This window comes from Littorina saxatilis, linkage group LG3 (assembly GCF_037325665.1).
Source record: "Littorina saxatilis isolate snail1 linkage group LG3, US_GU_Lsax_2.0, whole genome shotgun sequence".
NCBI classification, from domain to species: domain Eukaryota; kingdom Metazoa; phylum Mollusca; class Gastropoda; order Littorinimorpha; family Littorinidae; genus Littorina; species Littorina saxatilis.
The window spans coordinates 20,971,368-20,986,367 of NC_090247.1; the positions used below are offsets into that span (position 1 = coordinate 20,971,368).

Genomic DNA, 15,000 nt, shown 5'->3' on the forward strand with positions numbered 1-15,000 from the left:
CGTGTCTCCCGAGGAAGTTACAAAGAACTTTGAGAACGAAGTCTGTCTCTGCGACTTCAACATACCGGTAGTAGAACATTATTCGTTAGGTCATCGCCAGGCTGTACATGTATCGGTATCGTGTATCATTAAAAAGGAAAGTGTACAAGCGCCTTGACTGAGGACATGCACTGCTGGAATAAAATGAAATGGTATGATTATCAAGTTGATCTCACAGCTAGAACCGTATCGCATAACTTCGGAAGCGATCTGAGGAAATTGTGTGTGGATATCATCCCTTTAAATTTTGAGCCTTTAGTTCGCTTTCACCTTTGACTGTCAATCACGTGATCATGCACCAAACAATCACAGATCACGCCGTGCCTGCCCTCTGCACCAATCCCTGGCTACGCCTCGTCATGTGACCTGAGCGAACTGAACGGTGGGATGCCTTGGTTCTGTGGTCAGCCGACCGTAGCGGGCTTGACCTGTGGTCACTGGGCCTTGACCGGTAACCTGCCCTTCCTCTGGCCGCTTCCAATCTCAAGCCCTGCACTGCAGCTGGAAACACTGATGAACAATTCGTAAGTGCATGTACTCATGAAAAGTGGAGATTAAACCGATGACATGTCTATCTCTTAGGGCAAACAATTAATGAATAAATGAATCAATCAATCAATGAATCAATTTATTAATGGGTTAATTATTCTCAAGAGATGTGTACCAGTGGAAATCATGTTACGAAAATGATATGTCTTTTTTAGTTTTGACTGAGACATTTTAACCATACAAATCCATTTTATTTATGAGTACAGGTTCCATATATAATATGTCCTTGGCCTGCAGAAAAAGAATGATACATGTTTGCACATTTTGATTGTCTACGGATTCTGTTTCTCCTTTTACTCTTGTTAAGTGTTTCTTGTATAGAATATAGTCAATGTTTGTAAAGATTTTAGTCGAGCAGTATGTAAGAAATGTTAAGTCCTTTGTACTGGAAACTTGCATTCTCCCAGTAAGGTAATATATTGTACTACGTTGCAAGCCCCTGGAGCAATTTTTTTTATTAGTGCTTTTGCGAACAAAAAACAATTAACAAGTGGCTCTATCCCATCTCCCCCCCCCCCCCCCCCCTTTCCCCGTCTCGATATAACCTTCGTGGTTGAAAACGACGTTAAACACCAAATAAAGAATCTCATCTCATCTTGACGGTTTCACTGTGGACTTGGCTAAATACATGTCCTCCTTGCTGTTTCAGGTCACGTGACACACGGTTGATACCGAACGACATCCTCATATCAACCCTGCCAGGTAAGTGTCTCCGCTTTGATTTCATTTTGTTGTTCCCACAACAAAATATCGTTGTCTTTGTGTTATAAATAATGCGATGTGGTGTCAAGTCTATGTACAATGAAAATGACCATTAAAGTTTTCTTATATTATCCCATCTTATCTTAAACAACAGCAATAGCAATAACCCAAAAGGTAGGCAAGATAGCAAGCAAACATAAAACTAGAAACATCCCAAACAAACATTGTAATAAACAAGCAAAAACAAAACAATCAAAATTTAAAATAGAACACAAGCAAACAAAGCAAGCAACATCAAAAACGAAGCAAGACAAGCACAAAACAACAATGACAAAGCACGCTGTCACAAATGTTTTTCAAAAATACAATCAAAGAAGAAAATGACGCATATTTAAATTACGTATACTTAGCCCCTTTCTCCCTCCGTCCACAACCTATCAGTCTTTTACATGTGACTATCTCTTTACCATATAGATCTAGGAATTTATGTTGACATTAATTTCTTTTTAAACTTTCTTGCGCATGTCCACTTTCACTATAAATCCCCTTCAAGTTCACTATAAATCACCGTAAAATAAAAAGCTCATTGAAAAGAAGAAACATCTTCACGCCGTAGAAGACGTAACATTTATTAAAAATAATCTGTGTCTGTGTCTGCCTGTCTGTCTGTCTGTCTGTCTGTCTGTCTGTGTCTGTGAATGTATTTCTCTGTCTATGTCTCTGTCTCTGTCTCTGTCTCTGTCTCTCCCTCCATCCGCCGCCACCCCTCTCTCTCTCTCTCCCTCTCTCCCTCTCTCTCATTTTCTGTGTATGCGCGCGCGTGTGCGTAAGTGTGTGTGTGCGTGTGTGTGTGTCTGTGCGTGCGTGCGTTCGTGCGTGTGTGTGTGTGTGTGTGTTATAGTAAATTCTCCCATTCGCACCAGATGTCTCGAGAAAGTCAAGCCAAAAACTGTCCCAAGATGAATGACCCCTTTTTGAAGTAAGAACAGAAGACAGGGCAGAGTGCATGTGACGCACCTTGACATACGATCTTCCGCAATGAGATTGTAAATATAACAGAGCTTATGTTGACAACCGAAAGCCCTGTCTCGCTTGAGTTACACTCATTTAGTTGTCGAAAATTTGGCTTGGTCAGCGAGAAAGAGTGTGCCTTTATCTCATCACCTTGTCTGTTTCCTCAGGTCGTCCCCTTCCCTCTCTACCCCCCTGTTGGTCACGATCTCCAAGGGAAAGCTGGGGACCGCTCGCTCGGCGAGGATGGCTGAACAATGGCGAAGAGTGGATCCCGGACGGTTGCGCCTTGCCGCAGTACAGTATGGAGGGTATTGGGAACTGCATGCGGGATACTACCCTGCTACTGCTGGGAGATTCCAACATGAGAATGATGTTTTCAGAGCTGTCAATAGATCTGAATGTTTCGAAACAAACTGGTGACTGGCATGCTCCGATATTTGTCGAGGTAAGTGATGGAGAAGGCTGATGTACCATGCACTACCGGTACCGCTATCAGTCTGATATTTTATTTTATTGGTGAAATTGCACCCTAAAAAGACACAATACGAACTTGTTTGATAGTTTGTTTGTTTGTTTGCTTTATTGCATTTACGCGACTGAACCTTGATGTTATGACTGGAGACTGTCTTTTTAAGAAAGAGTTATGAAGTCATCATGTAAGGGAAGCAACCAAGTAGCTAAGGCCTAAAAAAAAAATAGGTGTGGTTACGGTAACCCGACCTACCCTATTTTTAGGGGCCGACCCTATAACTTTTTTTTATTACATTTGTCCAAAAAAACCCACAAAAAACAAGAAAACGAGTGCAGAAAACGCAATGAAAGCGAAAGAGCCAGAGTCGCACACTTATTTCCCTGTCAAGTAGGTTTAATTTGTACACATTAGAAAAAAAAGTTTTAAAAAAAAAGTGATTGCCTGCCTTCCTACCCTATTTTTTTTGGCTATGTTACCGTAACCACACCTATTTTTTATTTTTTTTGCCAAACTAGAAACGTAGACACACTTTAGTTGTATCTTCCCTTCCTTTTATTCGCTGAACTGTTTGGTCCTTTCACAGAGCATCCTTTCAATATTTATTAGGTAGACTGTGTAAAAAAACCAAAATATTGCAACAACTTTCGTACCCCAACTAAAGCATTCTTTCCCGTGTCGTTTCAATCAAATTTTCTATGCCATTTTAGGCAGTCGGCTTTGCTATCTGGCACTCTTTTAGACAGGGATCATGTGACCGCCGCTCAGATTAGGGTACCCCGAAGATCGACCAGACAGTAAGGTAAGTTACCAAAATTCGACCAAATCAGAATTGGCAACGTTTACATAGTTGTGCCTATTTTGAATGTTCGTCCATTTTTTAATTGGCTAATTAACGTTTTTGTCAGGTCGATTTTCAGGGTACCCTCAATGGACTCGGAGCGGCGGTCACGTGACCACTACAAAAGAAATGTTTAATCAGAAACGTGTGCGCGCCAGATAGCAAAGTTCAGTGTTTTAAAGGCCTACTCCGCCCCACAAGAGGTTTAAAGAACGATGACATCTTTTCACTAAGAGAACATAACTTACCTGATGGAACACACTCGCAATTGCATTCAACAAAAACTTAAAACATTTTGAATGAAATGACACCGGAAGGAATGCTTCATTAGGTAGCAAATTAGGCGAAGCCGCCAAGATTACTAAGTCAACACTATCTCGGTACTACATGTGTTGATATCGCTTTACTCGAATTGTTTCTTTTTCAGATTCCACGACACTGCTTGTTTTGATATCGCTTTACTCGAGTTGTATCTGCTCTAGATTCCCCGACTCTGCATGTTTTGATATCGCTTTACTCGAGTTGTTTCTTCTTTAGATTCCCCGATTAAACAGTTCCATGGAGTTCGCTCCCCACGCGCGTCCCTTCAACCCGGGGGATAGCTTCGGAGTGAAGACGCTGTCAGTTGCACGTGCATTGAAACGTCTGCCCCCACACCGCAACTACGTCATCGTGTTGCATTACTGGCTGCACTTCGGGTTCTATCCCGTCGTTGTTTTCAGGTAAGTGGGGAGGGTATTTGTGGTGTGTGTGTGTGTGTGTGTATGTGTATGTATGTATGTGTCTGTGTGTCTGTGTGTGTCTGTGTCTGTGTGTCTCGGTGTGTCTCTGTGTGTCTGTGTCTGTCTGTGTCTGTCTGTCTGTCTGTGTGCACTAGTGCGTTGTGCAATGTTGTCTTTCGCTGTTGACGATTGCGTCGGTTCAGTATCGACCAGTCAATGAGCACTTTTGTACCATGAAGTATGTACACATTCCATGTTATGACTCAGGCACACTTTCATGTTTTCAAGTCCTTCAAAATATCGCATAACGACTGTCTCTTTCAACCATCATAACTCAATTTCGCTTTTAGGGACAGAGTTCGACAAGCCAAAGCAGCCATTAAAGAATTCCTCGTCACTCACCCCACCGCCAAAGTATTCCTACGCGGCCCCCACGTGGTTTATACCGGACAGGGCAAGCATGCGCAGTTCGGGGACAAGTTCGGTCCTTGGTTTATCGACATCTTAAAGCAGGAGTTTGAGGATATGTACGATAGGGTATGGCTCCTCGACTTCTGGCCAATGACCATCGCCAGCGAAAACTTCCCTCTCCATCCGCCGCCATCCACAACCATTCAGATGCTCAGGGTCCTTTTTGGTTATGCTTGTCGGCAGTTCTGATGTGTGCGAGTTTAGGTTTATCTTTGTTTTGTTTTGTTATGCTTGTGGACAGTTGTGGTATGCGTGAATGGTGTGTGTGTGTCTGTGTGTGTCTGTGTGTCTGTGTGTGTGCGGACGAGCCTGCGTGCTTGTGCGTGTGTAAATGTGGGTGTCTGTATCCATAAGCGATTGCAAAGAATGTTATGGATCTTTTTGTGGAATTTTAAACTGTTTGTGATTGAGATGTTATTTATGTTTTAAACCGCCTGACACTGTGAGGCAATTTTCCTGTTTTTATATTTAGTCAAGTTTTGACTAAATATTTTAACATCGAGGGGGAATCGAAACGAGGGTCGTGGTGTATGTGCGTGTGTGTGTGTGTGTGCGTGTGTGCGTGTGTGCGTGTGTGTGTGTGTGTAGAGCGATTCAGACTAAACTACTGGACCGATCTTTATGAAATTTGACATGAGAGTTCCTGGGTATGAAATCCCCATACGTTTTTTTCATTTTTTTGATAAATGTCTTTGATGACGTCATATCCGGCTTTTCGTGAAAGTTGAGGCGGCACTGTCACGCCCTCATTTTTCAACCAAATTGGTTGAAATTTTGGTCAAGTAATCTTCGACGAAGCCCGGACTTCGGTATTGCATTTCAGCTTGGTGGCTTAAAAATTAATTAATTACTTTGGTCATTAAAAATCGGAAAATTGTAAAAAAAAATAAAAAATTTATAAAACGATCCAAATTTACGTTTATCTTATTTTCCATCATTTGCTGATTCCAAAAACATATAAATATGTTATATTCGGATTAAAAACAAGCTCTGAAAATTAAATATATAAAAATTATTATCAAAATTAAATTGTCCAAATCAATTTAAAAACACTTTCATCTTATTCCTTGTCGGTTCCTGATTCTAAAAACATATAGATATGATATGTTTGGATTAAAAACACGCTCAGACAGTTAAAACAAAGAGAGGTACAGAAAAGCGTGCTATCCTTCTTAGCGCAACTACTACCCCGCTCTTCTTGTCAATTTCACTGCCTTTGCCATGAGCGGTGGACTGACGATGCTACGAGCATACGGTCTTGCTGAAAAATGGCAGCTACTTGACTAAATATTGTATTTTCGCCTTACGCGACTTGTTTTTATTAAGGACATTAAAATATTTGAGTCTTGAGTCTTGAGTCTTGAATTAAGGCCTGTGTCCTTTTTGGTGATGCTTGTCAGCAGTTTTGATGAGTGTGAATTTAGAATACAGGGTCTGTACTCTAGTCAGTCTGAGCCCTGGAGAATGTTCATATTGGTTATGCTGGCCAGGAGTTTTGGTATGCGAGAATTTAGGCCTATTTTCCCTTTGCTTACGCTTGTCAGCAGTATTGATGTGTGTGAATTCAGGTCAATGTTATTTTTGGTTATGCTTGTCAGCAGTATTCTTCTTCTTCTTCTTTTTTTCATGGGCTTAGACTCCCACGTTCACTCATGTTTTTAGCGAGTGGATTTTTACGTGTATGACCGTTTCTATCCCGCCATGCAGGCAGCATACGCCGATTTCGGGGGAGTCGTGCTGGGTATTTTCGTGTTTCTATAACCCACCGAACTCTGACATGGATTACAGGATCTTCCGTGCGCACTTGGTCTTGTGCTTGCGTGTACACACGAAGTGGGTTAAGTCACAAGCAGGTCTGCACATAAGTTGACCTGGGAGATCGGAAAAATCTCCACTCTTAACCCACCAGGCGGCAGCGACTGGGATTCGAACTAACGACCTCCCGATCAGGAGGCCGACGTCACTGCGCCCGTCGTCAGCAGTATTGATGTGTATGAATTCAGGTCAATGTTCTTTTTGGTTACGCTTGTCAGCAGTATTGATGTGAATGAATATGAATTCAGGTCAATGTTCTTTTTGGTTACGCTTGTCAGCAGTTTTGATGTGTATGAATTTAGGTCAATGTTCTTTTTGGTTCGCTTGTCAGCAGTAGTGATGTGTATGAAATCAGGTCAATGTTCTTTTTGGTTACGCTTGTCAGCAGTATTAATGTATATGAATTTAGGTCAATGTTCTTTTTGGTTACGCTTGTCAGCAGTTTTGATGTGTCTGAATTTAGGCCTGTATCCTTTTACTCACGCGTGTCAGCAATTTTGTTGTGTACGAATTTCTCTATGCTTTGTTATCTCTTTTGATGTGAGGGATTTAGGCGTATGTCCTTTTGGGCTATGCCTTTGAGCAGTTTTTATGTAATTTAAATTAACTGAGGACTGCGTCCGTTATGGGTAAGCCATGTTTGTTTGTTTGTTTGTTTGCTTAACGCCCAGCCGACCACGAAGGGCCATATCAGGGCGGTGCTGCTTTGACATATAACGTGCGCCACACACAAGACAGAAGTCGCAGCACAGGCTTCATGTCACATTATTCTGACACCGGACCAACCAGTCCTAGCACTAACCCCATAATGCCAGACGCCAGGCGGAGCAGCCACTAGATTGCCAATTTTAAAGTCTTAGGTACGACCCGGCCGGGGTTCGAACCCACGACCTCCCGATCACGGGGCGGACGCCTTACCACTGGGCCAACCGTGCCGGTCGGGTAAGCTATGTGAGCTGTTTGGATGTGTGTGAGTTAATGACTCTTCCATGTCTCCATGCCATTTAGAAACCGCTTTGTGTTCTTTGGGACTCGCAACAATATAAGGCTTTTATTGTACTGAAATACATTCAGATGCATTTATCATAGTTCAGCGGCATACGTTGCTCAAAGATACATTCGTTTCCGTGTATCCCTACACATCATTTACATTCCCAGAGACCTGTCTGGGCTTTCACAGGGCATAAGATCATTTTTTCAATTGGAAACATACCAAAATTCAACGGACCGGCATGTTTGGCCTAGTGGTAAGGCGTCCGCCTCGTGATCGGGAGGTCGTGGGTTCGAACCCCGGCCGGGTCATACCTAAGACTTTCAAATTGGCAATCTAGTGGCTGCTCCGCCTGGCGTCTGGCATTATGGGGTTAGTGCTAGGACTGGTTGGTCCGGTGTCAGAATAATGTGACTGGGTGAGACATGAAGCCTGTGCTGCGACTTCTGTCTTGTGTGTGGCGCACGTTATATGTCAAAGCAGCACCGCCCTGATATGGCCCTTCGTGGTCGGCTGGGCGTTAAGCCTTCTGTAACATGTGAACGAAATAACTTTATGATGTAGATCTTAGGTTTCAGAATGAAACATTCTGATCTCAGTATCACAATGATATCATAGAATAAATTTAAATGTGTGTATGTGTGTGTGTGTGTGTGTATGTGTGTGTGTGTGTGTGCGTGTGTGTGTGTGTGTAAACAACTTTTTTTGTAATCACTGAGGGATGTGATCTCGATCAATTACTTGTATACTCACACTTGAGCTTCATGTTTCTGGATTATGTTTTGAATGTTTGTTGTGATTGTTTTAAGAACAAGTTGTATCGATGAAATTACCGTACCTGTTATCGTTAACGCTTACATGTTCAAATGTTTAAGTATTTTGTGTGTATTTCTTTATGCTGAGGTTCAACACAGTTTGACAAATATGTGCTTGTGTGCTTGCGTCAGTGGAAATATATCATGAAGACAACATTATTCGTGTGTTTGGTTTTTATGTCTGGTTCGTTCTTTTTAACACACTCACACACACACACACATACACACACACATACACAAACAGATCACACAATCTTTAATTAAGGTAATCTTTAATGTCATCTGGATCACACACATTTGGCATTTTGCTGGTAGGTTCACATAAACAAAAATCACAAACTGGTTCACCTTTGTTCATTTGAAACCTCTAAGCTCACCAAAGCACAACTCTAGGACAGGATTTTGTACATCTCATCTGTACGCGGACGGCAAGAAAAGCAAACAACAAAACACAATTTTGCAAAAATACATTCACTTGAACAGCTACAACCCCAACACATGCATTCTAAAAATGCAACGAAATAAATAGCTACAACACCAACACATGCATTTTTAAATTGCACTGTGATTCCTACACCGCACACACAGAAAAGAAAAGGAAGCAGTCTCTTTGACTGAGCTAGGAGCAAAGCGATTGTGGTATTTTTTTGCAATGAAAAATTAATGATAGAACAACAACACAAACTTAAAAGATACATACCTTCCTTCTCGTGAAAACTATAATGCACACCACCACAAAGGTGCCCCGACTTTAGCGTGGGATGAGACTTTGATCTAAAAAATATATGGATAGCGCGTCCCTTCTTATTGGCTATCAAAACATTGACGCCACCGGATCCGCCATCTTGGGACACCGTTCGATACAGCGAAAGAAGACTGCTGTCAACTCTCGAAACTACGATTATTTCCCTTTGACCTATTTGTCAGTGTGGTACGGTGCAGTAAGATGGCGGCACTCTGGTTACGCTGTTTCATTGGCTGTGCGCTATCCATTATTTTCAGATCAGTGAGGATGAGCGCGTCCCTCCAATAGGTCTTGTAAGCATGTATGGGTTCGTGTGCGCGCGTTCGTGTATGGGGTGTTTGTGTGTGTGTGTGTGTGTGAATGCGTTTCACGGAGAGGAAATAATGTGCACACACACAAAATTTGTACGTACAATATCAATCGGGTCTTACAATACTGTGTGGCCATAAATATTGGTCCAGCTCGGGGAAGTATTCACGAATAAAAATAAATGTGAATGAAATAGCGGTTGTGGATTCGGTGATATGAGTTCTAATAATTGATTCAAATTTTAAAACAACGGGGTGAAAAACATTTTCTATATTTACAACTCAGGACAATGATTCCTTACGCGTAGCAAGCTTCCCCCCGATTTGTTCTATCGTACTATACGATTTACGGCATCATGTAGGAAACAGACGCTTCACCAGTTCGTCGCCACTTATGTATGCGTTATGTTATAAATAAAAAGATGATAAATAAATTATACATTTTTCATGTTTTTGGGCCAGCTGGTGAATTTGGAAGTAAAACACCTGATGGAAAAGACAACACTCGACTCATTGAAGACAAAACGACAAACAAACAAACAGACAGAAAAACAAACAAACAAACAAACAAACAAACCTGACAACACAAAAGCAATGCTCTTCGCGCGCTATGAAAAAAGCATTTGTTTCTTCGCCAAGGGCAAGGTCAAGGAACATAAACAAGAAATTCCCACACTGTAGGAATCAAGGAACATAAACAAGAAATTCCCACACTGTAGGAATCAAAGGACATAAACAAGAAATTCCCACACTGTAGGAATCGAGGAACATAAACAAGAAATTCCCACACTGTAGGAATCAAAGGACATAAACAAGAAATTCCCACACTGTAGGAATCAAAGCCGGACATAAACAAGAAATTCCCAAAACCAGCTGACTCCACTATCCTGTTGAATCACACTGTTTTCTAATGTTGTGCATCCGCTGTTTTCACGTGACGTCATCAAACCGAAATGCGCCGCGCCGGCCATTTTACGTCCCACGCTTAGGTGGACAATGAGCGCTTCTCAGTGGGGTGATAACGCGAGACAACTCCTGTGATCTTGCCGCGAGGTTCCGCCTGTTACCATTGTCTTTTTACCGTATAAAATGCACGACTTACGCACAATCTGTTACCAAAGCGACCTGCTATTTGGGACCAATGCACGTTTTTTTTCTTTTCTCGTGTGATCTTGCCGCGACGGTTCCGCCTGTTACCAGCCGAAAGAAAGAAGGGGCATAACCTCACCAGAACCGCCCATTAGGTGTGGGCTGTGACGCACTGTGCGTATATCACGCGGCTGAGAACAAGGAAGAGTGAGGCTCTGACAGAGTAGACCATGTTCGGAAATAACTCTGTCGGGTGTGTATGGGTTGTGAAAGAGTGAATCAAACTTTCCCACGTGACATTATAGGCCAGTCACTAGCGAGGGGTGTGTCTGAAACACGTGGACAAGGAGCACGTGCAGAAAGCTTGCCTCACTAAAAGCAAGAGTATTCACTCTTTCACAACACATACGAAAGCGAGTTATTTCCGAAAATTGGTCTATTTGGGATTTGGTTCAGAAGCTCTAAGGAAACACATTTTGTTCCTGGGTCTCACTGTTCCCACAGCATCATGTTCACCGATCTATACCAAAACTGATTGACCACAAATCCTAAAATAATCTTTGCCAACCTACAACCGGTAACAAACTAGCCGTAAAACACCGGCTGTTGAAACAATAACAATACGACCATCTGACCGCGGTACTGACAGGAAAAATTGGGAACACATCATAAACTCCACGTAAACACAATCGAACTCTATGTAACTATTTTTTTAACAGCCATCATCAATTTATCTTCTCTCCTCGAATTCAGGGAACTATTTTTTGTCAGACTTGTTGGATTCCTCCGCTTTCTCAGCCCCTTCTCCCTCCTCCTCCTCCTCTTCAGGCGGAGGTAGGTCGCGTCTGACAAATCGGACGTTGTAAGGGAAGGGAGTGAATGTGATTCCGACGTGGCCCTTCAGTCCGGGTAGGCTCCCTTTACCCGCGGAACGAATTTCGTAGCGCTGCAGTATGGTGGCGATAAACTGGAACAGCTCCATTCTGGCTAGGCCCTCTCCGGGGCACGATCTCTTGCCTGAAGGATACACGAGAGACAGACATGTGTAGAGGTGTTGTAAGTTTGTGGATGAAAACAGCAAAGTGAATGCAGATTCTTAGAGGGTTCTAGCTGTTACCGAAACACGCTATTGCATGCACTGTGACGTACCATGCCCACACACGCACGCACGTACGCACGCACGCGCACGCACGCACGGATGCATACAGACACACAAACACACACACTAGCACGCACGCACACACGCACGCACGCACTCACACACACACACACACACAAGCACGCACACGTATGCACGGACGCATGCACACACACACACACACACAAGCACACACACACACACACGTACACACACAAATACACACACGTACGCACGGACGCATACACACACACACACGTACAAGCGCGCGCAAGCCCGCACACAAACGCTCACAAACACACACACACTCACTAGCGCGCACGCGCGCAAAACACACACACACACACAAATACACACTCACTCACACGCGCGCACGCCCGCACACACACGTACACACACACAAGCACGTCCAATTACTCCCCCCCCCCCGGACACACGCACACACTCACCCATGAAGAACGGGATGAGATAGTCCGGCCTGACGATCTCGCCGTTGGCGTCCAGGAACCTCTCTGGCCTGAAGTCGTCGTGGTCGCCCCACAGCTCGGGGTCGTGGTGCACGGAGTGGATGTTGGGGATGATGATGCTGCCCTTGGGGATGACCTTGCCTCCCACCTCAACGTCCTCGCTGGCGGTGTGCGTGACGGAGAAGGGGGCGATGTCCGCGAAGCGCTGGCTTTCCAGGATGGTGGCCTCCATGTAGGGCATGCGTCGGCGATCCTGCAGCACGAGAACAGGTTTATGAGAGGAATATGAGAGGATTATGACCGTCGGCGATCCTGCAGCACGAGAACAGGTTTATGAGAGGAATATGAGAGGATTATGACCGTCGGCGATCCTGCAGCACGAGAACAGGTTTATGAGAGGAATATGAGAGGATTATGACCGTCGGCGATCCTGCAGCACGAGAACAGGTTTATGAGAGGAATATGAGAGGATTATGACCGTCCCCGGGGATCCTGCAGCACGAGAACAGGTTTATGAGAGGAATATGAGAGGATTATGACCGTCCCGGCGATCCTGCAGCACGAGAACAGGTTTATGAGAGGAATATGAGAGGATTATGACCGTCGGCGATCCTGCAGCACGAGAACAGGATTATGAGAGGAATATGAGAGGATTATGACCGTCGGCGATCCTGCAGCACGAGAACAGGTTTATGAGAGGAATATGAGAGGATTATGACCGTCGCGATATAACCTTGAACGGTTGAAAACGACGTTAAACACCAAATAAAGAAAGAAAGAAAGAAAGAGGATTATGAGAGGATTATGAGAGGATTATGAGAGGAATATGAGAGGAATATAAGAGGAATATGAGAAGAATATAAGAGGAATATGAGAGGAATATGAGAGGAATATGAGAGGAAAATGAGGGGATTATGGGGATCGTGTTCTCAGCATGACAATATTATCCAGACCTGAGACACAAAGGGCAATAAGCGCTCTACATGCATACGATCCTGCAGAATGGATAAATGTGACCCTCCACCACGAAATGAGTCACCTCGCGCGGTTCTGCGCTAGACTTAATATAAGTCCGGGGGGTGTCTGGTAACAGTGTGAGGGTCACCTTAGTCACAGGCTTATAACTCAAACAGTTTTCGCTCTTTTCTAAAACGGTTTGCACCACTGGATAGAGCATACAAAACTCTTTAGGAAAATGTAAAAATATGAAAATCATGCAAATGTGACATGCGACTCATTCCGTGGTGGAATGCAATTTCCAACACGTGAGCTTAAAGGCACAGCTCTAGTAAGCCTCCTGTAAACCATCACAGATACGGTCAGGCTTTTACACACAGTACTAACACCCTTTCATTTAAACACTCACCGATTGAGAACATCCTAGGTGCCCTCCGTAAAGAGCGAACAATTTTCAAAGAATTCATTTTTGCGTGGTTTATCTTACCCCTGAGCCATCGTGAACCCGTGTGATCCAGTTTCCTTTTTTCACAATGTAGTCGTCAGTTAGTCATTTGAATGCGACTCGATGTGAGCTTATATACATGCAATAGCACGTTTTTATGCACGAAACAAACGGCTGTGGTTCACAAGAACTCTAGCGATGGCTTTTGACTGTTGAGAGGAACGGCGATATGCATAAACCGTCGTCTGCTACGACCCTTGCGTGACCCTGCTTCCGGGCTTTTCTTTTTTCAAACTTTCACAACTTCGAATTGTACTGATCTTGTCTTGATGAAAAAAGAATTCTTTTATGATTGAAGAATGTTTGTGTAACAAGCTGTCAATTTATTATTTAGATTTTAAAAGTTAGGTCAAGCGCAAAAACGCACCACGGTCCAAAAATATTCTGATACTCATCGATCCACGGCTATGGCCAGTTTACATCGATAGAATGAGACCCGAAGGGAAGTAACTCATTTTTGACCTGAGTTCAGGATGGGTCCAAAAAGTGTTCGAGACAATCTGCAAAATTAATTCTTTAAAAATTGCTCGCTCTTTACGTAGGGCACCTAGGATGTTCCCGTTTGGTGAGCGTTCAAATGGAAGGGTGTTTGTACTGTGTGTAAAAGCCTGACAGTATCTGTGATGGTTTACGGGAGGTTTACTGTCCGGGCGTGATTTCCGGTATTGAATATTCATAACAGCCGTCCAGCACCAAAACGAGGCGCCATTGTTGTAGAGGAGCAAGTCCACGAAAATAAATTCTTTGAACATTTCTCACGCTCGACAGAAAGCAGCCAAGATGTTCCCGTTCGGTGAGCGTTTAAATGGAAGTATGCGTGTACTGTATGTAGACGCTCGGGGAGCTCTGTGATGGTTTACGGGAGGTTTACTGTGCCTTTAAGCTGGACTGATGGGTCATGAGGCCTGAAGGCTGAAGATACCTCTCTTGTCGTGTAAATCACCTTGGATCAACCCTTCAACTTGGACACGTGATATCTCAACCTGTACAGAGGGTGTATTCTGATCGGGGTAGACGGTGTCAATCTCAACCTGTACAGAGGGTGCATTCTGCTCGGGGTAGACGGTGTCAATCTCTACCTGTACAGAGGGTGTATTCTGCTCGGGGTAGACGGTGTCAATCTCAACCAGTAAAGAGGGTGTATTCTGCTCGGGGTAGACGGTGTCAATCTCTACCTGTACAGAGGGTGTATTATGCTCGGGGTAGACGGTGTCAATCTCAACCTGTGCAGACGGTGTATTCTGATCGGGGTAGACGGTGTCAATCTCAACCTGTACAGAGGGTGCATTCTGCTCGGGGTAAACGGTGTCAATCTCTACCTGTACAGAGGGTGTATTCTGCTCGGGGTAGACGGTGTCAATCT

The 15,000-nt window shown here is 43.7% G+C and overlaps 2 protein-coding genes across 2 annotated transcripts in view; one reads left to right on the forward strand and one right to left on the reverse strand.

Moving 5' to 3' along the window:
* Nucleotides 1-5,362, forward strand: part of LOC138961866 (NXPE family member 4-like) — a 28,928-nt gene extending 23,566 nt beyond the window's left edge. Inside the window, exons 4-8 of the mRNA XM_070333544.1 lie at nucleotides 352-563; nucleotides 1,238-1,290; nucleotides 2,472-2,749; nucleotides 4,152-4,336; nucleotides 4,687-5,362. Coding sequence (XP_070189645.1) covers nucleotides 352-563; nucleotides 1,238-1,290; nucleotides 2,472-2,749; nucleotides 4,152-4,336; nucleotides 4,687-4,996 — 1,038 coding nt within the window. The 3' untranslated portion in view covers nucleotides 4,997-5,362. The remainder of the gene's footprint in view (nucleotides 1-351; nucleotides 564-1,237; nucleotides 1,291-2,471; nucleotides 2,750-4,151; nucleotides 4,337-4,686) is intronic.
* Nucleotides 5,363-8,683: 3,321 nt separating this feature from the next.
* The window catches only part of LOC138961870 (cytochrome P450 2B4-like), a 53,495-nt gene continuing 47,178 nt past the window's right edge, over nucleotides 8,684-15,000 (reverse strand). The window contains exons 4-5 of the mRNA XM_070333549.1: nucleotides 12,158-12,428; nucleotides 8,684-11,587 (exon numbers count right to left, since the gene is read on the reverse strand). Of these exons, the coding sequence (XP_070189650.1) occupies nucleotides 11,328-11,587; nucleotides 12,158-12,428 (531 nt within the window). The 3' untranslated portion in view covers nucleotides 8,684-11,327. The remainder of the gene's footprint in view (nucleotides 11,588-12,157; nucleotides 12,429-15,000) is intronic.